General features: G+C 45.4%; 1 protein-coding gene across 10 annotated transcripts in view; it reads left to right on the top strand.

Moving 5' to 3' along the window:
- Phc2 (polyhomeotic homolog 2) overlaps positions 1–23,538 on the top strand; it is a 90,794-nt gene that overhangs the window by 39,467 nt on the left and 27,789 nt on the right. For 8 of the 10 annotated variants that reach the window (XM_090335288.1, XM_090335294.1, XM_090335291.1 and 5 more), the window contains 6 exons: positions 3,732–3,944; positions 6,761–6,919; positions 7,245–7,322; positions 7,872–8,036; positions 9,658–9,810; positions 10,869–11,181. In XM_090335288.1, coding sequence (XP_090191414.1) covers positions 3,771–3,944; positions 6,761–6,919; positions 7,245–7,322; positions 7,872–8,036; positions 9,658–9,810; positions 10,869–11,181 — 1,042 coding nt within the window. In that variant the 5' untranslated portion in view covers positions 3,732–3,770. The remainder of the gene's footprint in view (positions 1–3,731; positions 3,945–6,760; positions 6,920–7,244; positions 7,323–7,871; positions 8,037–9,657; positions 9,811–10,868; positions 11,182–23,538) is intronic. The other 2 variants (XM_090335295.1, XM_090335296.1) reach the window with 2 other exon arrangements.

The following is a 23,538-nucleotide window of genomic DNA, read 5'->3' on the forward strand; positions in this document are numbered from 1 at the left end:
TAGTATAAACATAATTGTTACTGCTTGGTGAGGACAATCAGTTGTCTTGCTGCAGTATAAAAGGCAGGAAAGCACCAAACCCCAGCTGGAGTACAGAAAGGAAGATTCTGGGAAAGTGGATATGGCTGAAGGGCACAGGATGAGATGGAAAGGGACACTCAGGCAAAGGGAAGGGGCAGGGAAAGGGCATGACACCTAGTATGGACTCCTATGCATGTGGGCACCGTAGTACATGATGGAGGTCTGAGAGCTGCCTGTGCCTCTCCTTGCCATATGCAGGTTTTTAGGGTTGTCACCAAGGAAGAAATGCTGGTGCTTGTCCCTCCCTGACTTTGAATACCCTCTTTTCAGGAACTTTTTACAGTAGTAACTACCTTACATGTGACTGCTATTCTTAATCTCACATGGGGTTGGTAACATCCCTCTTCCAGCAAAAGCTTCCAGACTTCATGTGCATTGGGATTCCCCATATATCTAATAAAGACACAGGTCACTGAACCCAATTCCCAGAATTTCTGCTTCATTTGGTCTGAAGTGGGATCTGAAAACTGGCATTTTTGAGGAGTTGCCAAAGGACCCCATTTTGAGGTCCCCTGCCTTGAAGCATGACAAGCTGTTATATTAACAAGACTACTTTTATATATTCACACTTTTTCTTTCTAGTTCCATTTGACCTTTTTCAGCTAGTGAGATTTATAGTAGGCAATATAATTTAGTATATCCTAAAGCTTCCATAACCAAGTACCACAAATTGGGTGGTTTAAAACAACAGAAATGTGTTGTCTCACTGCTCTGGAGACTTGAACTCTGAAACGAAATCCTTCCCTAACTCTTCCTATCTTCTAGTGGCACTGAGGGTCTTTGGTGTGGTGACAGAGATCTGAGTCTTCATATAGCTGTCTTTCCCCAACATATCTCTGTCTCCTCACATGGCCTTTCCCAAAGCCATCACTAGAATTAGAAGCGGGTCCAAAGGAGATTCAATATGTGTATTATTCTGCCATAGAATAATAGACTGATGTATGAGTCAAGACAAACACGCTCATGACTCAAATTTCTGTTTCTTCTCCTTATTCATCAATAAACATGCACCAGCTTGACATAACCTGTGAGGGAAGCAGTATTGTTTCTGAAAACAATTATATAAATTTTATATTGTTGTGCTTTGTAATGAACTTCTCCTCTTCTGATTGCTAGGAATTATATGATCTGCTCTAACTTCACATCTTTCACCTGTGTCTCTGTAGACCTTTGTTTTTTTACTCCAGTTTGTAGAGACATTGAAGTGGTAGAGGGCTAAGGAACAGGGCATTTGAAGCCAAGTCCATTTAGCCTGTATTTGTGTGTCTGTCTGAACAGACAGCTACCAGAGGTACAGTTAAACTAGTGTGAACAAGTACTCACATTCAGACAATAACATGATATGAGAGGAGATCTTCACTGATCCCCCACTCAGTTCAGGGAGTTAAACCCTCTTCTCTAACTGCCTTCTAACTCAGAAAGAGAGGCAGCCAAAGAGTAACCCCTTCATCCTGTGTTTTCAAACTCTATACACATGCTCAGGATGGCCTAACACCAGCAGGAGCTTTTGGACTGACTAGACCTCTCATTTCCTGTCAGGCCCTGATTCCGTTAGAAAACCCTCACTATGACTTACCCCAGGGCTTTAGGGTAGGTTTCAGTATCATTACCCTTGCTTTCCTGGAATTCTGTCACAGCTGTAATCCACAGCAAATGGATCTCCCTGACCCAGGGGACAAAGGCCTAGTGTTTTCTAGACTTGGCGGCTCCTGCAAGGACAGACCATCAGCATTTCTCCAGCTGCTGGTCTCAGGCCTGTGGGCAGCAGAGACCGTTAATATAATCACTCTCCAAGCCAGTTACAGTCAGCACATCATTCAAAATGGTCCCTTGTGGTTGGGAGGGGAGAACTGGCTGAAATAGGAATCACAGTCGTGCAGAGCCTGACCTCACACAAAACCACAGTTCAGAGAAAACCAGACTTCTAGTTCTGGCTGGTGGCCATTAGTGATTGGCTGTGGTTTGCAGTGGGAATATGCAGTGGGAATGGGTGGCCTTGGGGAAGAAATGAGGTACTCCTTAGAAGGAAGAGTGCACTGTGCAAGGTTAAGAAGTTAGAATTCCTGATATGGGATGCCAGCAAGCAGAACATGAGGCGGGTACACAGACACCTCAGTAGCTGGCACTAAAACTCCAGGAAGCCTCCTTTACTTCCCACTAGTCTGTGCTTTGAGACAGGAGGAGGTGGAAGTGTGGCAAGTCAAAAACTTTCCTGAAAGGTGAACTGTGGAAGATGTTCAGCAGCTACTATAAGTGAGCCACACTTCCTTATTTAAGTCAGTTCCAGGCTCAAGTTTCCTTCCACTAGATGACCAGTGAGGTCTGGCATCTGGTTTCTCAAGACAAGCGCCAGCTCAGTGAAGCTGAGATGCTTTCTATGAGTGTCTCCCATGGTACCAGAGTCAAAAAAGCCATGAATAAATCACCTTGAATAAATCACTCCCCAAAACTGGGCCTGCTTTTTGTTTTTGCTAGTACTTGGGCTTGAGCTTCAGGGTCTCAAGCTTTCTCTGCTTTTTCCACACACAGCTGGCACTTTACCACTTGAGCCATTCCTCCAATCCTGCATTTTGATGATTAATTGGAGATAGAGTCGCTTGGTCTTTTCTTCCCAGGCTGGCTTCAAACCATGATCCACAGATTTCAGCTTCCTAAGTGGTTAAGATTACAGATATGAGCCAACACTGCCTGGCTGTGCCTCCGTTTTTGCACAAGAAAAACAGAATATTTATTTCTTTTTCTCTTTTATCATATTGCAGTACTCAGGATTGAATTTAGGACCTTGCTCCTGTTAGGCAAGCACTCTATCACTTTAGCCACAGCTTCTCTTTTCTTTGGTTGATTTCATGGTGTCCCCTACTTATGCTTCCTTCACTACTTTTTGCCTCTCTAGCAGAAGGAGCAGGTCATAGGCTTTAGAATCACATAGACCTGATTTCAAATCTTTCCCGGTGAACCCAGGTGAACCCAAGGTGGCCTTTGTGGCAAGTGTGTCTCCAGGCCTTAATCTGCAAGTAACTCTAGGAAGGGGGTGTGTGTGTGTGTGTGTGTGTGTGTGTGTGTGTGTGTGTGTGTGTGTGTGTGTGTGTGTGTAGTGATGCCTTGGTGTCTGTAGGACATTGATTCCAGGACTACCCAGACAACAATATTTATGATCTACACACACTCAATATATTTTAAATCATCTCCAAGTTAGTTATACTACCCAATGCAATGTAAATTCTATATGATTGTTGCTCTTTTTTTGTTATTCTTTTTTCTGTCATAGATTTAAACTCTGGACCTAAGCACTGTCCCTGAGCTCTATTTGCTCAAGGCTAGCCCTCTACCACTTTGAGCCACAGCATCGCTCCCAGTTTTTAGAGATAAGAGTCTCATGGATTGTCCTGCCCCAGATTGCTTTTGAACCATGGTCCTCAGAACTCAGCCTCCTGAGTAACTATGTTTACACATGTGAGCCACCAGCACCTGTCTTACTCTATTCTTTAGATACTAACAAAAAAGATTCATGCACATTCAGCACAGATAAAAAAAAATTTCCTGGTATTTCCATTCAAGACCGTTGAATTCATGGATGTATGGCTCTAGGATATGGATGTACATTCTTCAATAAGAATGCTCTAAACATTTTTCTCTCTTCTCTCTTCTAGCATCCACCTGAGTGCCCTGACTGCGCCATCCTGTAGGCCATGGAGAATGAGCTGCCAGTCCCACATACATCCAGTGGTGCCAGTGTCACCAGCGGTGCCAGTGGGTCTGGCAGTAGCAATGGCTGCAGCAGTAGCAGCAGTGGTAGCAGTGGCCGCCCCACTGGGCCCCAGATTTCTGTGTACAGTGGGATTCCTGACCGGCAGACTGTGCAGGTAAGGTCCCCATTGAGACAGACCATCTTGCCTCATCACTTGCAGAGAGGGCCAAGAGGAAGTGTTACCCATGGACTACTGGGATAACCCTGAAGGCTCCAGATGGGCAGAGGGAATGGGTCAGTGGCATGTGTGTGTAAAGTTAGAGGAGGGGAAATAATGCAGGATGGGTCCAGTCAAGGAAATTGGAGGAAAGGAGAATAAATACATAGAAGACCAGGAGAATGCTAAAACACACACACACACACACACACACACACACACACACCTTTTCTCCATGATGGTGTGAATCAAAGAATATTATTTTGAAAGGACATGTGTTTGAATGTGCAGAAGGCCAGGTAAGGAAACCAGTGACTGGTTGCTGCTCTACTGCACCCCAAATTCATTATCTTAATAATTACTGCCTATAAGGAATAACTCTAAGATTTTTCAAAGATAGAAGCCAAAAATAGATCTCAAAGTGCTTTGTCTCTGAAGCATTTTCCTTCTCCCCTAAGATGTGCTAAGTGTCATCTGTGAGGTCTTCTTAGTGACTCCAAAATGCAGTCAGAACTGTGAACTTCCACTTGCTTAATTCCTAGTACGTAGCATTTTGCCTATTGATCATCTCCAGTTAACAAGATAGTTCTTATTGGCCTCGAATTGTCTGAAGCCATTCAGGTAAAGAAAAAAATTGAACATAACATTCTAGACACCTCAAACAGATAGTTAGTTGTGATTCACAGTATCTGTCTGAGGTTCTTGGTAATTTCCACAAATAAGAAGCCACAACTGAAAAATACTGAAAAATTTACTGTAACTTTCCCTTACAGTTTGGATATAGTGACCTCATCTTGCATTGGACCTTGGCCCAAATATGAGGATGAGGAAGAAGCCACAGCAATGTAGAGCCAGAAAAATCTGGTTAATGAAGACAACCATGAGAGCTGGGCACTAGTGGCTCACAGCTGTAATCCTAGCTAGTCAGGAGGCTGAGATCTGAGGATCACAGTTCAAAGCCACCCGGGGCACGAAAGTCCATGAGACTCATCTCCTATTAACCACCAGAAAACCAGAAGTGGTGCTGTGGCTCAAGTGAAGAGCTCAGGGACAGCATCCAGGCCTAGAGTTCAAGCCCCATGACCGAAAAAAAAAAAAAAAAGAAGACACCCATGAGACACTGTCTTTGTTCTCAGTTATATCCACATTTAATCAAACCACTTTTCCCACTCTCAACCTTGCCCTGCCCACAGCTTATTTCCTTGGCCCTTTCCCACATGAATACTTTAACTGTGGTGCCAGCATCTGGCAGGAATCATGCATTTTCTACTACCCACCAAAACTCCAGGCAAAAGGGGCTAGGGGATTCTTCCTTGATTGTACTTTGTACCCTGGTAGAACCCCTGGGGCCTCTCCTGGTTCCACTCATTGATGTTCCTGATGAGGAGGTGTCACAGAGTATTTGCTGCTGCTGGGGCTGTTGCTTTCAGGAATCTGAAGAAAATGAACTTAGGTGAGGCAGCAATGGTGAAAAATAATGGAGTTCATAGGAACAGAATCAGAGTACACCAAAAGGGTGAAGAATGAGAGATGCTTACACAAGCATTAGGACATGCCAGGACTACAGAAGACCTTAACCTGCTTTCATAGAACCCTAAGTCTGAGCCCAGAGCTTTCACCTGAAGCTACCTAAAAAATCACACTGAGTTGGGGAGATCTTGACCAGAGGCTCAATTGTGGGACAGAGCCTATGACCAGGAGCAGTCTTGGACCAGGGATTCTATATAGTTAAAGACAAGATGGCTGGAGCCTGGCCAGGGCCAGAGCCACTACAGGAAGAAATGAGAGGAGAAGAAAGATCTGTCTCTAAGCCTTATGAGAAAACAGGGATCTCAAGGCTATGGGAGGCATTCACTTTCCTTTGTTCCTGCTTGACAGGGGATTTGAGAACAAACAGCCTTTTATTTCCTAGAGACTGCTGCTCAGCCATAGGTGGGAATTTCTGGCCCATGGGCCAATCAAGGCCTGAGAAATCATTTGGTATATGACAGAACAGACTTCTTGTCAGCTGCCCTCAGCCATCTGCCTACATTGATCATTTTAGATGTTATAGATGCATAGCATCAAATGATGCTATAGATGTTCAAATGGCACTTCACAGGAAGAAGGCTGTTCACCTCTGAAAGGCCAGAAAAAGAGAGAGAGAGGGCAGAGGCAGGCTGCAAAGAGGGAGCAAAGAAAAGAAAAGGCTGGGGGAAAAAGAGTCGAAGGGAAATGTGCTAATCCTGGGTCACAGGCATACTCTTGAAGACAAAGGAGACCTGAGAAGCTCCTAAGAACTCTTTGGGAACTCTGGGTAGAACGTGGGATGTGGCACCAGGTCACTCTTGAAGCCCTACCTTTTGGAGAGGCAGCTACCTTCACATGAGTCTGAATTTAAATGGCTTCTGCTGAATGTGGAACAGGCTGAATTGGATCTTCTTCTCAGTCCCTTTCTTCTCTCTGCCTGAGAACGTCATCCTCATTTGAGGCTGCACAGTGCGGGCAGGGTGCCACTCAAGCCTGGCCTAGGAACCTCTGCTTCCCTGGGAGTAGATCAGGATGGAGTGTGGATGACTGATCAGAAACCAACATGTCAGGGAGGATCCAAAGGCAGATGTAAGACAGACAACATACACAGCTTGTACACAGCTCTCTCCTCTGTCCCTGGAGCGGGAGATGGGTTATGGTGGGGTCTTTCTCCAACCAGTTGATGAGCTGGTATTAACAAGGTATGACCAGATGGGCATGCCATGCAGCCATGTGATGCCCAGCTACGTTGTTGCCCTTCTCAGGTGATCCAGCAGGCCCTGCACAGGCAGCCCAGCACAGCAGCTCAGTACCTGCAGCAGATGTATGCAGCTCAGCAGCAGCACCTTATGCTCCAGACAGCAGCCCTGCAGCAGCAGCAGCTCAGCAGTGCACAACTCCAGAGCCTGGCAGCTGTGCAGCAGGTGAGCCATGGGAAGACAACTGGCACTGAGGCTCCTTTCAAAGAATCTGGACAAGTAAGCATGAAAGGCAGGAAGCAGGCCCAGCCCCAAACTTCCCACTAGAGCTTCTGCCATGGAGGCCGGGCTGGCAGCACATCCTTACTCTAAGACAACACTGCTATTGAGTGGGGCCCTTGCTTAAGGCCATATGGAAGAGGCAGGCAAGTCTGTTCTTCAGGAGCTGATTTCCTGCCACTGTCCAGTGCTTCCAGGGAGATCAGGACTCATGAATGACTGGGGAGAGAGGAGGCTGCAACAGTAGTGACAAGAGTTTGTTCTTTTCCAGGCAAGCCTGGTGGCCAACAGACAAGGGAGCACTTCTGGCAGCAGTGTGTCTGCACAGGCCCCAGCCCAGTCATCTTCGGTGAGTGGGTGTGAGTGGCAGGCAGAGGTCACAGCTTTGCCTCCTATCCCAAGATGCTTTTGACTTCCTGGACCCCGATGTAGGGAATCCTTATCCATATAGGACCAATCTTGGAACATGTTGTTCTTGCCAGGAAAAAAAAAAATGTGAGCCTCTTTCTAGGCCATATATTAGCCCCTTATCATCTTTCCAGGGTTAAGGGCTCTTCCTAGCTGGGGTCTTTTAACATCAGGTCCTCCCTGCAGTTTGGCACCTAGACTATGGATAAGACAGGGCTCAAGGAAACTCCTAGGCCCAAGAACTAGGATATTGCATAAACCAAGGACCCGAAGAGAAATGAAAGCAAGAAATGGATGAGAGGCAGTCATGGTGGTGCATACCTGTAATCCAGCAGTCTAAAGCAGGAAGATCAGGATTTCAAGAATAGCCTGGGCTACATAGTGAGTTCTAGACCAGCCTGGGCTACATAGTCTAAAAAAAAAGGGGGGGCACAGGAACCTCATTTGCCAAGAGCCTCCCATTTCCTGTTGCTCATGTCTCTCTCATCAGATCAATCTGGCAGCCTCCCCGGCAGCAGCTCAGCTCATCAGCCGGGCACAGAGTGCCAACTCAGCCACAGCCTCTGGTCTGGCCCAACAAGCTGTGCTCTTGGGCAACACATCTTCTCCAGCTCTGACTGCAAGCCAAGCACAAATGTATCTTAGGGCACAGATGGTGAGTACCCACAGCCTGGGCTGTGACTCCTGGAATAGAGGGACACAAGCAGTTAAGGTAGAAGACAGATATTCCACTTATATCAGGAAGGAAGGTCTGAGGGCCAGGAGAAATTGCAAGTGGGTGGAATAAAGCAAGGTGGGCCTGGAAGACTGAACAGGAGCATGACACAGTCTCTAGGACTACAGGAAGGATGGAGTTTCAACCTGATACTGAGAAAGCCACCCACCATGACTCTCTTCCCTGGGAAACAGAATTGTTTCCCATTAGAAATGATTCCTCAGAATTTACTAAGATGGACAGTACCTGAGCCATGCTCAAAAGTTCTTAGATACTTAAACCAAGAGAGGATGAGCAGACAAACACCAGGTCCCGCACAGAAATGGTATTTTCCTCCCAGAGACTCTCTTTAAATGTCCTTTCAAGGACTAGCCACCTCCAGCTCAGGGGCCAAAGGTGTACTGCCACCTCTTGAGGTGTAACTTCAAAGCCTGTTGCCTGCTGCTACCTCCATTGCCCTTCCCACTGGGCCTCCTTCCTCCCAGGGCCTGGTAGGCTTCTTTGACAAAACAGACCCAGACTGTCACCAGCATGTTTGAGTCTCTCCTGTGTATCTGGTTCTAAAGGATCTAGAGGACCTTAGTAGACTAACAGGCATCTAATATTTAGGAGATGTCTTGGGACACTAGCAGCAGTCTCTGCTAGCAGTAACACACAGCTAGGTGGGTTCCAGCCAGAGTCAAATCTTATACTTAATGCACTGAAGCTACTTCTCTTTCTGTTCCTCAACATACCATCTCAAAGGAATACAGTCCTCCCCCTGCCTTTGCTCCAGTGGTCAGAATTTGGTGCTTGGAGCTTTTCTGATCTTGCTCCCACACTTTTATTCTTAGCTCTGAACTCATTTAAGACACATCTATTGTCAGGAAATGCTTCCTGGACACAATATAAAACAGAATTCTGTTCCCCAATTCTGTACCCTACCTCCACTGTATGGATCTCATTGACACACTGTGCCCCCACTGGGGTCCTTGTGTCTGTCTGCTGCCCCACAAAAGCAGGATATACATGCACGGGGGAAAAAGCCTGTGTGGGCCAGCACAGAGCTATAGGGAAAGCACAGGTGCTTTCCACATGGATGTAGAACTAGACCCATCTGGACTCCAGGATGCCAGCAGACTCCAGGCCATCTGTCTCCTTGCTATTGCAGCCTCTTGGTGCCTTGAATCAAAATTTGACCAGAACGTGGCCAGTGGCACCTCTGATCTGATCCTTCAGGAGCAAGTCTTGTTCCAGCCCAGCCTAGTAGTCAGGCCCAAGGACCTCAGGATGCTCAGGAGAGTGTTGGAAACACAGACCCCTCTAGGATGAGCCCCTCAGATAAGGACCAGAGCCCCAGAGCAACTCTTTTCCACCACCCCTGTATCCTGTCACTGTTTAGCTTGGGTCAGTGAGCTACAAGCTTCCGGAGACTCCCCCAACCCCTGGGTCTCCCACCTTTTCCTCCCTCCTGTTCCACTTGCCTAGCCACCCTTATGTCTACTTCCTAGCTCAACTGTTCTGCCCTATGGCTGAGCCCACATTGGGCAGGTAAAAGGCGCCTCGTTTCCTGTGATTCCAGGCCCAGCCAGGTAACCTGGTGCAGGTAGCTAGGAGCCTAGGCGGCACTGTTCCTTTGTCCCCTCAGCTCATCTTCACGCCCACGGCCACCGTCGCTACCGTGCAGCCTGAGCTCGGCACTGGCTCCCCCGCCCGGCCCCCTACCCCTGCCCAGGTGAGGACCCCATGCTGGTGGGAGGGCAGGGGGGTGGGCAGCACTGTAGAGGGGTGGGGTGCTGGGAATGGGCAGTCCTGAAAAAGCTCCAGGTCTGTGTAACACAGGCTGAGCTTTTGTAGGGAAGCAGATGAGCTGCCAACCCAGTGTATCTATACACTCTTTCATGCCCATCCAGGCAGTCTCAGCCCCTCTTGACTTCATGTTGGTCCCTCAAATAGAGTGAAGGAGCCTGAGGGCAGTGCACTGAGGCCTTCAGACTTTTCACTACTCTACCTCACCCCCAAGTAAACTTACTTTGTTTTTGCTGCCTTGCCAGTGGAATGTCCCTCAGGTTATATGTGTCAACACAGATAAAAGTGGGGGAATGGGCACTGAAGAATGCAGATGAATACTGAGCTCTTGCCTTCAGTTGGTAGCGCATGGCTACTATTGCAGCTGTGAGGCTCCTGTGGCAGCTGAGAAGAGACTTTCTCATCTCCCACCACTAGGAGGTTTGGGGAGGAAGATGACCAATTTTGCACAGACCCTGTGAGTCCAGCAGAGGGCGCCAGGGACCATGCTGAGTAAGCATGTCTGTCTTGGAAAGCTTTGTGCTTGGGGACAAGCTAATCCTTTACCTGATGGCCTTTGCTGGTCAGTTAACTCTCACTTTTCCATGGCCTTTTCCAGCATGGGAAGCCCCATGTTTCACTGTGCCTGGGAATTACCTGAGTGTTGTACATCCAATCCTGATAGTTTAGAGGTGGAGGTGGAGGGAGGAGTCGTGGAAAGGAAAGAGCCTACTCTCCCTTGCCCCAGCCTGGGTAGCAGTAGCTTCTTAGACTTCAGTACCTTCTGCTGGTAGATCTGATTGCTAGTGACCTTTTTCATCCTCTTTAGAAACCGTATCTGCTCCTGGTTCCTCATTCAGCCTCTAACTCACTCTCTTTGTGATTTTACAACCCACTATCCTGTTTGGCCATTACTGGATCTATCCCTAAGTCTTCCTGTTTTAGTTGTGTGTTGACATTACTCTTACCTCATTCTCTGGATTCCCATAGACCACTCTTTTCCAGGTACAGAATCTGACCCTTCGAACACAGCAAACATCGGCTGCAGCAGCTTCGGGCCCTACTCCTACTCAGCCTGTCCTACCCAACTTGGCCCTGAAACCCACCCCTGGCAGTAGCCAGCCTCTGCCTGCCCCTTCACAGGGCAGAAACACTGCTCAGGCTTCCCCTACAAGTGCTAAACCTGGCATAACTGACAATGTCATGGAACCACTCAAGAAAGGAGATGGCAACAGCAGCCTGCCAGAGAGCATGGATGGCAGAGCTGGGCTCAGCAGGACCATTCCTGCTATGGCTACTCACCCCCTCATTGCACCAGGTAGGGATTCCAAGAAGCACCAGCCCTTTACAGATCTTGGTGGGGGGGGGGGGCTGGAGAGAGGAAAAGGGAGAAGGAGAGGGAGAGGAAGAGAGCCTCAACTCAGAGTCTTGTGTTCATGCTTGTCTTTTTTGCTCAAAACTTGCTTCCTACCACTTGAGCCATATCTCCACTTTTTTCAAGTTAATTAGAGGTAAGAGTCTGGAGAATTTGTCTGCCTAGGCTGGCTCCAAACTGCAATTCTCAAATCTCAGCCTCCTGAGTAGGTAGGACTAAAGGCTTGAGCCAGTAAAGCCTGGCTCCCTCTACCAATCTTGAGGTGCTTACTAGCTCCTGAATCTGCTTCTTGCGTCTAATGTAACCTTACAAGTCACATGAATAAGAATCAGTGAGTCCTTCTTTATAATGGGCTCAGAGATGGATCTGGAGTACTCGATTGTAACTCTTAATTCCAAGTAAACAGAGATTGGTAGGTGGACTATTTTGAAACTTCCTAGTAGGCAGCAAAAGAGAAAGGAGTTAGCCAGGAACATGTGACAACCACCCAGGGAGTCAGGAAGTAGCACATTTATTTTTCCTCATTCAGCAGACACTTATAGACGAATGTTTGCCAGTGGTGTTGTCACTTCTGAGTGTACTGAAGGCAGTGAGATCAAGAAGCACAATCTGGGTGGGGAGACAGGAGCAACACAGCATGGTCTTCTTAGAGCTGCACTTTACCTAAGCTTTGAGCACTGCCAGCACAGAGCCATCTGACCTTGAAGAGAAGAGCCACAGAAGTCTGCCAGTGAAGGCAACACTTGAGGATTTTTTTCAGAACAAATTCAGTTGAGTACTTTTGTGGTAAATTCTGCACAGGATGATTCAGTATTCCCTGGCTAGATTTCTTTCACCCTGCTAAACTTTTTCCAGCACTACCTATTATAGGCAATCTTTAATGGAAAAGTCTGCCAACAGGTGTAGAATCCAGACTTACCAGTCCGCAGAACAAGACAAAGTTCTATTATTCCAAAGAAACAAATAGTGGTTTGGTATTAAAAGGAGAATTACTCTATTCACATCCCTAAGGAAATCACTGGCCCTCTGTCCTCATTAAGATTATTTTACATTTCAGTATAACTGTGTGTGTGTGTGTTTCCTAGAGAACCTACTATATGCTTGTCATCAGACTTAAGCCAAAATGGTAGAAGATAAATGTAGAATTCAATGGTAGAATACTTGCCTACCATACAAGAGGCTCTGGGTTCAATCCCTAGTACCAGGAAAAAAAGAAAAGGGGGAAATGGTCAAAGTATGATTTCTTACTTAAAGGAGTATATGGGCAAAAAGGAGGGAGCCAGATATACAAGCAAATCCATTGAATTTTATAATACTCTTGTAGGTACAATGGGCACAATGGCTAACTCTCCCACACAGGAAAATTTAGTTGCTGTCTCTCAGAGAAAGTGACACCTAAGTCTTTTCTTTTCTCTTTTCTTTTTTGTCAGTCCTGGGGCATGAACTCAGGGCCTGAGCACTGTTCTTGGGCTTTCTCAAAGTAAGCACTCAACCACTTGAGCCATAGCACCTCCATCTATTTTTCTATATATGTGGTACCAAGGAATTGAACCTGGGTCTTCGTGCATGCTAGGCAAGCACTGTATCACTAGGCCAAACTCCCGGCCCCAGCACCTAAGACTTTTTATTAATGGAGTTGAACTGTGAAGTCCAGGTTAACCTTGAACTTGAACTTCTCCTGCCTTCCTCTCCCAGGGGCTGGGATTGTAGGAGTATACCACTTCACAGTTTGGCACTTAAATCTTAGAGCATCAGCAATGACCCAGCAGACAAATAGGAAAAGACAGGAGGCAAAGTATGAAAACGCAAAAGAAAGCACAGATTGAGCATATGGCACTGAATTGGAAGAAAATGGAACTATAGTCATTTATTCACCTTTCTGAGATGTCAAAAGTCACTGGGACAAAGCGACAGTCTCTGCCTTCCAATGGTCACTGCTGAGCTGGATTGGAAATGTTCCCTACTGTCTAGCATTGGTTTCTCCAGGGAACAGGCCAATCTCTGCCTTTTATGGACAAAGAACCTGAGGCTAAGAAGAGTAAAACTATGGAATCACACAATGTGTTTAGAGCAACTCAGGACAGAGCTAGAACCCCTAAAGCACATTCTATGTTCTCCCAAACCACAAACCCTAGAACATCAACAGAATTCAGGATTTCCTGAGAACCCCATTGCTCAGGCCAAACCACAGCTTTTTTGTAAACCTAAGCCAGCCCCCCTAAATCCTACAGATGGCCAAAAAGAAGGATATTCTTGGGTCCTTCCTGAGGTTGCTAGGCATCTTTGGTGTCTCAAGAAAATTGAACAGAGAGAGGGGACCAGCACTTAGTCTATCATGTACCAGATCACATAGCAGGCATTTTACATACACCTTGTCTCTAAACCTTTGCAAGAGCCCTATAAAGTAGATGTTTGTCCATTTTACAGATGGGACAAGAACTCACTGCCCAGGGCCCTCAAGGTCATCCAGGTGGCAGAGATCCAGCTCCACCCTTGGCACAGTGAGCCCTGCATGGTTCACCACCAAGCCACACGTAGCCCTCAGATCTTACAGGGATAGGGGGCTCTGCTGCCTTCCTTGTGGCCAACCCAGAGTTCAAAGAGCCTGGTGCTTCTAAGGCTGTTAGGGTTTCTAAAGCCAGATGGTGGATTCTCTGCTCTTGAGCCCCAGGTTTAAGGTTCAGGGGCCTAGGTGTGGCCTGACCCTAGCAGTGTTGTAGACATAATGCAGTGCAGAGACCATTAGCCCCACAGAACTTCCTATGCAGCAGCTGTAAGCTGCATAGGACAAAGACCCTCTCCCCAGAGACACAGATCAGTGGGCCTTGCATTGTTCCTGCCTCCCACCCCTTCTTCCCTGAAAGCTCTGACTCCCACCTCCAATTGGCAACTGGGTAAAGCATAGGAGCAGCAGATCCTCTCAGTGCCTCTGAACAAAGAGACTGGAATAATTCTTGCAGCCTGATGGGGGTTGTGGGGGGCAGCCCGGGGCGGCACCTGTCCTGGGCTGCCCAGTTCCCCAGGCAGAGGTGACTTCTGGCCTTCTGCCCAGTTAGCCCACTGTGAATGAACCATGGGAGGGAGGGGAGCCTGAGAGAGCAGAAAAGCCAAAGCTTTAGTCTTGTTCATAGAAGGAAGAGAGAGAGGGAAGGGAGAGGGGGAGGGATAGGAGGGAGGGGGGGGAGAGAGAGAGAGAGAGAGAGAGAGAGAGAGAGAGAGAGAGAGAGAGAGAGAGAGAGAGAGAGAGAGAGAGAGAGAGATCACCCAGCAGGAGCAAAGAGGCTAGAGCTCCGGTTTCATTTGTCATGGGTTTATTTGTTTTTTTGATTGTTTTTTTTTAAGCTGGCTTGCTGACAGCCTCCAGGGAAAGTAGACAGGGGAGACTTCTGGGGTGCTAGGGGAAGTGTGGCAGAGAGAAATTTGACATCCTGGGGGTATTCCCCCCAAAGAGACAAACCCTCTAGTCCCAGCTGGGACTGCTCCCACTGACAGCTGTTTGGGGGCAAAGCCCCTCCCCCATGGCAAGCTCCCTGCTGTTCCTGCTCCTGTCACCTTGGCAACCGGCTTCTTTAGGCTCTGCAAATAGAAAAGGTCCCTTATGCCCTGAAAGGGGGTGGGGTGGGGGAGGGGAGCTAAGGGAGAGTGCCCAAGAGGGTTGTGCTGTAGAGAAGGCAAAAGGTCTGGCCTTGCCCTTCTTGAGGACAGGAGGACTGGACCACGGAGGGCAGAAGAAGGGCAGGCAGCAAGGGTCCTAGGGCCTGGCCTCTAGAGAAGCTGAGTCCTAAGGGAGCAGTGCCACAGCTCCAACTGGGAGGCTTGGTTCTTGAAGTCTTCCTTCTAGACGATAAACTCCAGGCTTTGGGTGACACTCAGACCCACAGGTGAGGAGAAAGTTGCTGACTGGGAGGGGGAATACTGTGATAAAATAGAGTTGTCAGGGTCATGGAAAACACTGGCCCCTTTCTCCCTATCAGTTGTGCCTGCAGATGCTAGGCCTTTGTTTGATATCCTCAGCCTGCCTCAGGTCTCAGCTAAAGGGAGAATCTCTGATGGGCAGGCCTGCCACATAGCTGCTTTGTGTGTGTGTGTGTGTGTGTGTGTGTGTGTGTGTGTGTGTGTGTGTGTGTGTGTGTGTTAGGCTGTACAATATGGTGCTTGCTGGTTCTGGGATTCTTAACTCCCTTATTTCCCTCCCAAAGCAGTCACCAAACTGTGGGATAGACACATTTTTACTTAGAGAATCCAGGAAACAGCAAGGCATACAGGTGGGTCTGTTATCTAGCTGGAAAACAAAACCTTGTCATTATTGATGCTAAAATCATGAAACTAGCCAGAAAGTCACTGCAATAGCCACTGTTGAACAAAATTTAGATTACAAAGAATATTTTCATCTGTTCAGATCATATGTTACCAGTGTACAAGGTCTACATTTTGCTTAGTTAGCATCCTTCACTGTGTGTGTGTATACATGTGCATGTGTATCTGTATGTCTTAGTGTATAAGAAAGGGAAAGCTGGTTATGACATACAAAGGTCCTTTACTGAGCATTCCGTCTTTCTAATTCTTTACCCTAGTTTTCATTCAACTTCTGGGTGCTGCCAGCCAGTAGTGTTAATGACCAGTTCATGTCCAACCTAACTACTTCACCTACATACTCATTCAACCCTAACAATACTATTTCAGTCCATGAATGAAGAAGATACAGCGCACAATGAATAACGAGCTGTTGTCCCCAAAACATATTTTATTCTGTCTCTTTAACTGCTCCGTTCAGCTCAACAAATATTTACTGAGCACCTATTCTGTACCACTCATGCTACTCACCCTGGAGGTTAAAAGATGAAACACAAAACTGGGCACCAGTAGCTCAGGTCTATAATCCTAGATACTTGAGAAGATAAGATCTGAGGATCAAGTATTGAAGCTAGCCTAGATAGACAAATCCAAGTGACTCTTATTTCCAATTAACCAGCAAAAAGCTGGAACTTAAAACTTGGCTCAAATGGTCGAGTTAGTGGAAAGTGAAAAAGCCAAGCAAGAGCACAAGGCCCTGTGTTCAAGCCCCATTACTGGCACAATTATTAATTTATTTATAAAAATATGATCAAGAACTAAAATTCTACTAGGGATGAAAATTTAGGTTATGCTTTAAAACATAGCCTGTTTCAAGAATGTAATAGGAGGACTATGCCACCAGTACTGGGAAGCATCTGAGCCCAGTGGCACATGTGACCATCTGTATGTGTAGTAGGACCTGTGCCTACTGTCCTTTCCCTTGCCCAGCTGCTACTAGCCATGGTTCTCCTGTATGCTGTACCCTTGTGTTCCACCCTAGCAGAAAGCTTGTCTGTTCCCACCACTCAGGCACCTACCACCTGTCTGCCTGCCAATGGCTTCTCAGTAGGTATCCCCCCCTGCTCTCTACCCTTCTCACTACAGACTTCCAGCTGGAAGCTGTACACAAACCTTCCTCATATGCAAAATTTATGAACAACAACAACAAAAAAACCTCAAAGTCCTTTCCTCTACCTTTCCCAGGTTCTGACCACTGCCTGCAGCTGCAAATTCTCCTGGAGCCTGACTCACAGGCTCAGAGGCTTTTACCAGGAGGTAGTGTTAGAACAGGAAAAGCGAAAGTTCAGTGTAAGACCTAGCTTTGGACCCCAGTTTCATTACTTACTCTTTTGTACCCTTAATCAAGTTTCTTCATCTCTATGAACCTCAGTTTCCTTATCTATAAGAGTTTCCCATTTGCCATAGGCCATAAATATGAGAGGCCTGCAGAAGAGGCCAGTAGAGAAAGCTTACAACTGCGAAGCATATAAGCTCTAGTCTTTTGTTCATCACCCCTATATGGACTTGCTCTGTGCCTTTTGTCTCTTGCATTCTGTTGCCCCACACCCTTTTCATGATCTCTCCAAGACTACTGCCAAGGTTCTCAGTAATCCTCAACAAACACTCCAGGACTTGTATCCATTTGTGCTTGTTGATGTGTTATTCACTCAACATTTGGGGGCATCTGGTATATGTACCATGCCTAGTCCATCAAATGAAGTCAATTTTCCCTTAGCTTTATGCATTGAAGAAGTCATTTGGAAATGACGCTGCTCTTGGTTGTAAAAAGGGGGCACAGCTCAACTGCCTCATAGACTTAGTGTTAAAATAAAAATTAGAATTATTTGAGAAGTTCAAAGCATAAAAATAGTAGGCAGTATTTAAGAATAGCTACCACGCACTGGTGGCTCACACCTGTAATCCTAGCTACTCAGGAGGCTGAGATTTGAGAATCACAGTTCAAAGCTAGCCTGGGCAAGATAGTCCATGATGAGACTCTTCTCTCCAATTAACCACTAAAAAACTGGAAGTGGCAAGTGGCACTGTGGCTCAAAATGGTAGAACACTAACCTTGAGCTGAAGAGCTCAGAGACAGTGCCCAGACCCAGAGTTCAAGCTCTACAACCAACCAAAAAAAAAAAAAAAAAAGAATAGCTATTGTGTGAGCAAATATTAGTCTGTTTCTCTCTGTTTCTCTATCTCTGTATTGGGATTAAAACTTCAGGCATGTGCTAGGCATGTGCTCTACTGAGTCACAACCATTGGCTCTTCTTTTTTCTGGTTATGCTTTGCTACTGTCCAGGCATATGCCTGAACTGAGACCAGCCTATTCCAGGCTTCCCATTGTAGCCAAGATGACAGGTACATGCCATTGTATCCAGCTATTGGTTAAGAAGGGATCTCATGAGCTTTTCTGCCTGGTTGGCTTCAAAACATGATTCTTCTTATCTCAACTTTCCATGTAGCTAGGATTACAGATGTGAGCCATCTTCATGTGTCTACCAGCTTCATTTTTAGTGTTCAATACATTTTAACAAGCCTACACTCGGAATTTGGTTGCCAAGCAGGTCCAAAGATGTTGAGGTTTATGTAACTCACCACTGAGTGTTGGCATGCCTGTTTTCCTAACTTAGCTTCTTAAGGGGAAACTCCCCTTAGCCCTCCATTCCCTTTCAGTGGGGTTGCATGAGTGTCCTTTTCTCTGTCCATGAATGAGTCCATTCCCTTTCAGTGGGGTTGCATGAGTGTCCTTTTCTCTGTCCATGAATGAGTGGTGACCTTTGTAGTTAACTTCAACCTCAGTTGTTCCTAAAGCCCAATCCGCAAGGCAGCTTGTGAAATCAATAGCACATGGAACATGTTGCCACAATTTAAATCCACCTCAAAAACACTTCCTCTTTGCCAAGAGCAGTAGCTCACACCTGTAATCCTACTCAGGAGGCTGAGATCTGAGGCTCAAAGTTCAAAGCCAGCCTGAGCACAGGACCTGAGACTCTTATCTCCAATTAACCTCTAGAAAATGGGAAGTGGGGCTTAGCTCAAGGGTAGGGAGGTAGCCTTGAGCTGTAAAGCTCAGGGGCAGCACCTAGGCCTAGTTTAAGTCCCATGACCCACCAAAAAAAAAAAAAATGCTTCCTCTTCTGACTGCCTGCCTACAGACATGCTAGAGTATACCACAGAATTTGACTCTAAGCTTTTTCATATGCCATTACTTTTGTCGTGTTCCTGAGTCATATTAAATATCCTCTGGGAAGCCCTCTCTGCCCTCCTTCTGAAGCCAAATCCTCTTTCCTGGGTTCTCAATGTCCTTATCTCCTATCACAACATTTACCAAATTGTGCTGAGAGCCTCTGTCTGCCATCTGTCTCTTTTAACTAGACTATACAGTAGTCTAGGCACTGCATTTTATCCAGCACCAAGTTGGTAGTAGAGACTTACATGCTTGTTAAGTGAATGAATGGCTGGAAGTAAATGTTCATTTAGCTTTCTAAATCTTGAAAAGTAGTATTAGTAAAAATATATTTCATTTATCTCCCACAGCTCCTTTTACTCAGGTAACTCCAAACTCTAGTCAGTTAAACCAGATTCCTAGAAAAAGGAGGGTAAGCCAAGCACTTGTCTCTCATTTCTATAACCCTGGCTTCTCAGGAGGCTGAAACCTGGAGGACTGCAGGACCAGCTTAGGGGAAAAAAATTATGAGACTCCATCTCCAGTTAACCAGCCAAAGTTATTGGTTAACAAGCTAGATGTGTGGCTTAAATACTGAAGCACCAGCAAGCAAGCTAAGGAAGAATATGAGGCCTTGAATTCAAGTCATGGTACCAACAAAAACAGAAAAAGGAAAAGAAGGCATAAACAAGTCAATAACCTATGAATGGGATATTTGGGGCTCTTACAGGCTCTGGTTCCAGCATCCCAGCATTTGTGCAGAGTAAATTGTTTCCTACATAGCTGAAGCCTTGAGGTCAACAGAGTCATTTTATAGATAAATCCTGGCAGTGGATTGCTTGGGGGACAATGCCAATGATTCCTCATAGTCAACCCTCCTTCCAGGGAAGGCTTAAATCTCTAGCTTCTATCAACAAATGAATTTGAAAGCAGAGTTTTGGCTCTTGCGATTCTAGGGAGACCATTCAAGTTTGAGTACCAGCCAGGAATCTGAACATTGGCTAGAGTCTCCTTTGAGTAAGTCCCTGGTCTGCAGAGGCTCTGGCCTGCCCGTCCTGTTCCAAAGCAGAAAGGGCTCATTGGGCCTTCCAAAGTAGTAATTGCATCTCATGAAAACAACTCTTAGTGTTTCTTAGCAATTGTAAACTTTCCAGTGTGTGTGGAGAGTGAAGCTGCTGGTCTGTGGATAGAAACAAGAAGGAAGGTCCACATAGATTTCTGTGCATTGATAGTTCACAAATGGATATACTTTGTCTTAGCTGCAGGAGGGAGAGATATGGCCTCTTCTAGTACTGTGCTTCAGTGGGAAATGTCCTCCTTCATTGTCTCCAGTGAAGAAGTTATATCATGGGTGAGGGACCGTGTTCTAGATTATGGGAAGAAGGGTAATATTGGGATTTTTTGTCCATTTTTTGATAGAGTATGGGCATATTATAGTCAGTTTATGCCCTAAAATAACATGTAAAAATACCTAAAGTATTGTGCGGGTATGGGTGTATGGGTGAGTACATTTGTCTATATCTGGCAATTAAACCTTCATCTTCTGAAGGAAAAAAAAATACCACTAATGGAAGTACATCTTTTCAATTAAAAACTAGTAAGGCATGTCTATAACTCAAAATACATGGTCCATTTGAAAAGACAAACATATACACATAAAAGTATTTCTATTTCACCTGAGGCCAAGATTGATACCTGTACTTCTAGCTACTCTGAAGGCTGGGATCAGAATTGTTCTAGCCAGTCTGGAAGACAAATCTGAGACTCTTATTGCAAATTAATCAGCAAAAAGATAGAACTGGAACTAATGCAAGTGATAGAACAACCAGCTGTGAACAAAAAGCATAGCTTGATAAATAGAGAACATGAGGTCCTCAGTTCAAGCTTAGTACAACAAAAATGAAATATTTTTATTTAATTTATTGAAGACATTTCTAATTGTAAGGTGTGCCATTTTTTTTCCTTGCCAGTACCATGATTTAAACTCTGTGCCTCATTCTCTTGCTAAGCTTTCTTGCTCACAGTTGGTGCTTTACCACTTGAGTCACACTTCCCAATCTTGCTTTTCACTAATTAACTGGAGATGTTATCTTGGGGACTTTTCTGCTGGGGCTAGCTTTGAACCATGACCTTCCAGGTGTCAGCCTCCTGAGTATCTGCTGGTGCCCAGCCCAGCTAAACCATTATTTTATTAAGTCAAAGAAAGGCACTGCTTATCAATCTGGCATCAAGTATAACATGCGACTCAACTCCAAATATGCTAAAATAGGGGGATATATAGTAGTCACAGTTTAAGAGTCAGTTAATAAATGAAATATGTTTCTAATAGTGCAATGTTATAGCACAAATGAAACAGGTGAGACAAACAGGAATTCCAGGTAAACACTCAAAGCTAAGGATTAAGCTTGGCCCTGAGCAACTTTGTCTGGCTCAATGACCCTTAAACTTTGGGTCACTGAAGCAGAAGGAGACATTCAGCAAGTGGAAGCACTAAAACCAAGGCCCAAAAGAGACAAAGGGACATTCAGTTTTATGGAGCAATGAGCAGACTCATTAGCTAGGCTGGACTGAAGCTTCGTCCAGGAAGGATAGGAGCATAGGAGCATCAGTGTGCTAGCCTATTGGGGAGGCCAGTGTGATCTGGGGATTACACCTATCACCCATCGGCACCCTATAAATAGAGTCCCACCATGCTGTCATTCAACAGTGCTGCTTTGAGCATTCAATCCAAGGCATTTTGAAATATGCAAATGAATCACATAAAATGTACTTACTAAAAGAGATGCATCATTTACTGAAATAGCTAAGATATAGGTACCATCCCTATTACAATGTGGGTACAGAGAGATTAAGTAACATACTTAGTGTCACACAACTGGTAAGCAGCAGAGTTAGGATTCAAATCCAAGTTGAAGCTCTCTCATTGACTGCTGGGTACACTGCTTTTCTTTTTATAGTCACCAATTGCCTGCTGCCCACTTCCAGGAAGACTTTACCATTACCTTAAACCCAACCATTCCTTTTAAGACCATATCAATGACTAAATTTCCCAATTCCACTCAGTGTCATTCAGACTAAAAACCAATGGACCAGCCAGGTGTGGTGATTCACGCCTGTAATCCTAGCTACTCAGGAGGCTGAGATCTTAGGATCAAGGTTCAAAGCCAGCCCGGGCACAAAGGACCCGAAACTCTTATCTCCAGTTAACCTCTAGAAAATGGGAAGTGGGGCTTGGCTCCAGGGGTAGGGTTGTAGCCTTGAGTTGAAGAGCTCAGGGACAGGTCCCAGGCTCAGGGGTAGGGTGATAGCCTTGAGCTAAAGAGCTCAGGGACAGCGCCCAGGCAAAGTTCAAGCCCCATGACCCCTCCTCACACAAACACAAAGGGGCCTTCTGTATTTTTTTTTGGTCTGCCATAGGGCTTGAGCTCTGGGCCAGGGCACTGTCCCTTGAGCTCTTCAGCTCAAGGCTACCACCCTACCCCTGAGCTCTAGAGATTAGATTCTTACAGACTTTTGCGCCCAGACTGGTTTTGAACTTTGATCCTCAGATTTCAGCCTCCTAGGTAGCTAGGATTACAGGTGGGAGCCACCAGGCCGGCTCCTTCTGATTATAGCAGTCAGCTTGAAGGGCCATTTTGCTTTGTAAGTAGATAAAATTTAAGAAAGAATGTACCTCTCATAACTCACTTGGATGTCATTGTACCTGTAGCACCACAGGCATTTTTTAAAAACATTAGCTTGATAATAACAAAGTAAATAAAATATTAATAATTTATCACTATTAAGCTAAATTGAGTGAAAACTAACTGACCTGAAAATGGGTTAATTTATAGCTCTATTGTGTTAAAAATGAATGAAATTGATAATGGTGTAGTATATATAGCAACCCCAAAACTATAAGCATTCCAAATTCATCTGGTGCTTTCCAAGTCCTTTGATGTATCATCATTGCAATGAGATAGTGCAATAGTGTGGCATACAAATAAATTTCCAAATAGTGAAACATTAATGATACAATTTAAAAAAAAAACAGTTTTTAGGTCACTACCAAAAAAATAGTTACCTTGATACCCAGAATTTCTTTTATCCTTTAGGCAACAGGGAAAAAAATCCTCAGCTTCCAGCTGAGGACCTGTATGTTTTTGCATAGCACTGCCTTCTTCCATGGCTCTCCAGCTGTGGTAAGACTCTGTAAATGATGGCATTTGAACAGGACAAATTTCACTGAGCTTTCCTCAGTTGGAGCTGACTTAGACATCACTAGCCATGTATGTAGTCAGAACTACATACAAGTCATGAAATAGTTGCTTAATGGTTTCCTAAAAAATATAAGAAGCTTTACCTCAAAGAATCAACCTGGTTAGACTGAAAGAAAAGGTAGCAATACATGGGAACAAAGAAATTCCAGATCAGACCAGGCATTAGGCTAGGCTCTGGGTAAAGACATATGACATCTAACCACAGGAGATTCCTGACCTGGAAGGTAAGATATGTAGGAATCGGCATACCCTGCCACAGAAACATTTTGACAGAGGCAAGCCGATATCCCTTGAGAATCTAGCTAGAAATGATAGAGTATGACTGTGTTCCCAGCTAGGACATTATGTCATTTTTCTGTTATTGTATTCTCGGGTGTTTTTTTTTTCTTTTCATTTTATCCTTACACCAACTTTCTGAGTAGAAGTTATCATTATTTCTACATTTTAGTTTTAGAAAGTGGAGAGAAGTGAAGTAGCTGCTCTCAGGTCCTTTTTTTTTTTTTTGCAACTGGTAGTCCAGCAATGATCTGCCTTATG

Source organism: Megascapheus bottae, chromosome 6, assembly GCF_031878675.1.
Source record: "Megascapheus bottae isolate mThoBot1 chromosome 6, mThoBot2.hap1, whole genome shotgun sequence".
In the NCBI taxonomy this organism is placed as follows: Eukaryota; Metazoa; Chordata; class Mammalia; order Rodentia; family Geomyidae; genus Megascapheus; species Megascapheus bottae.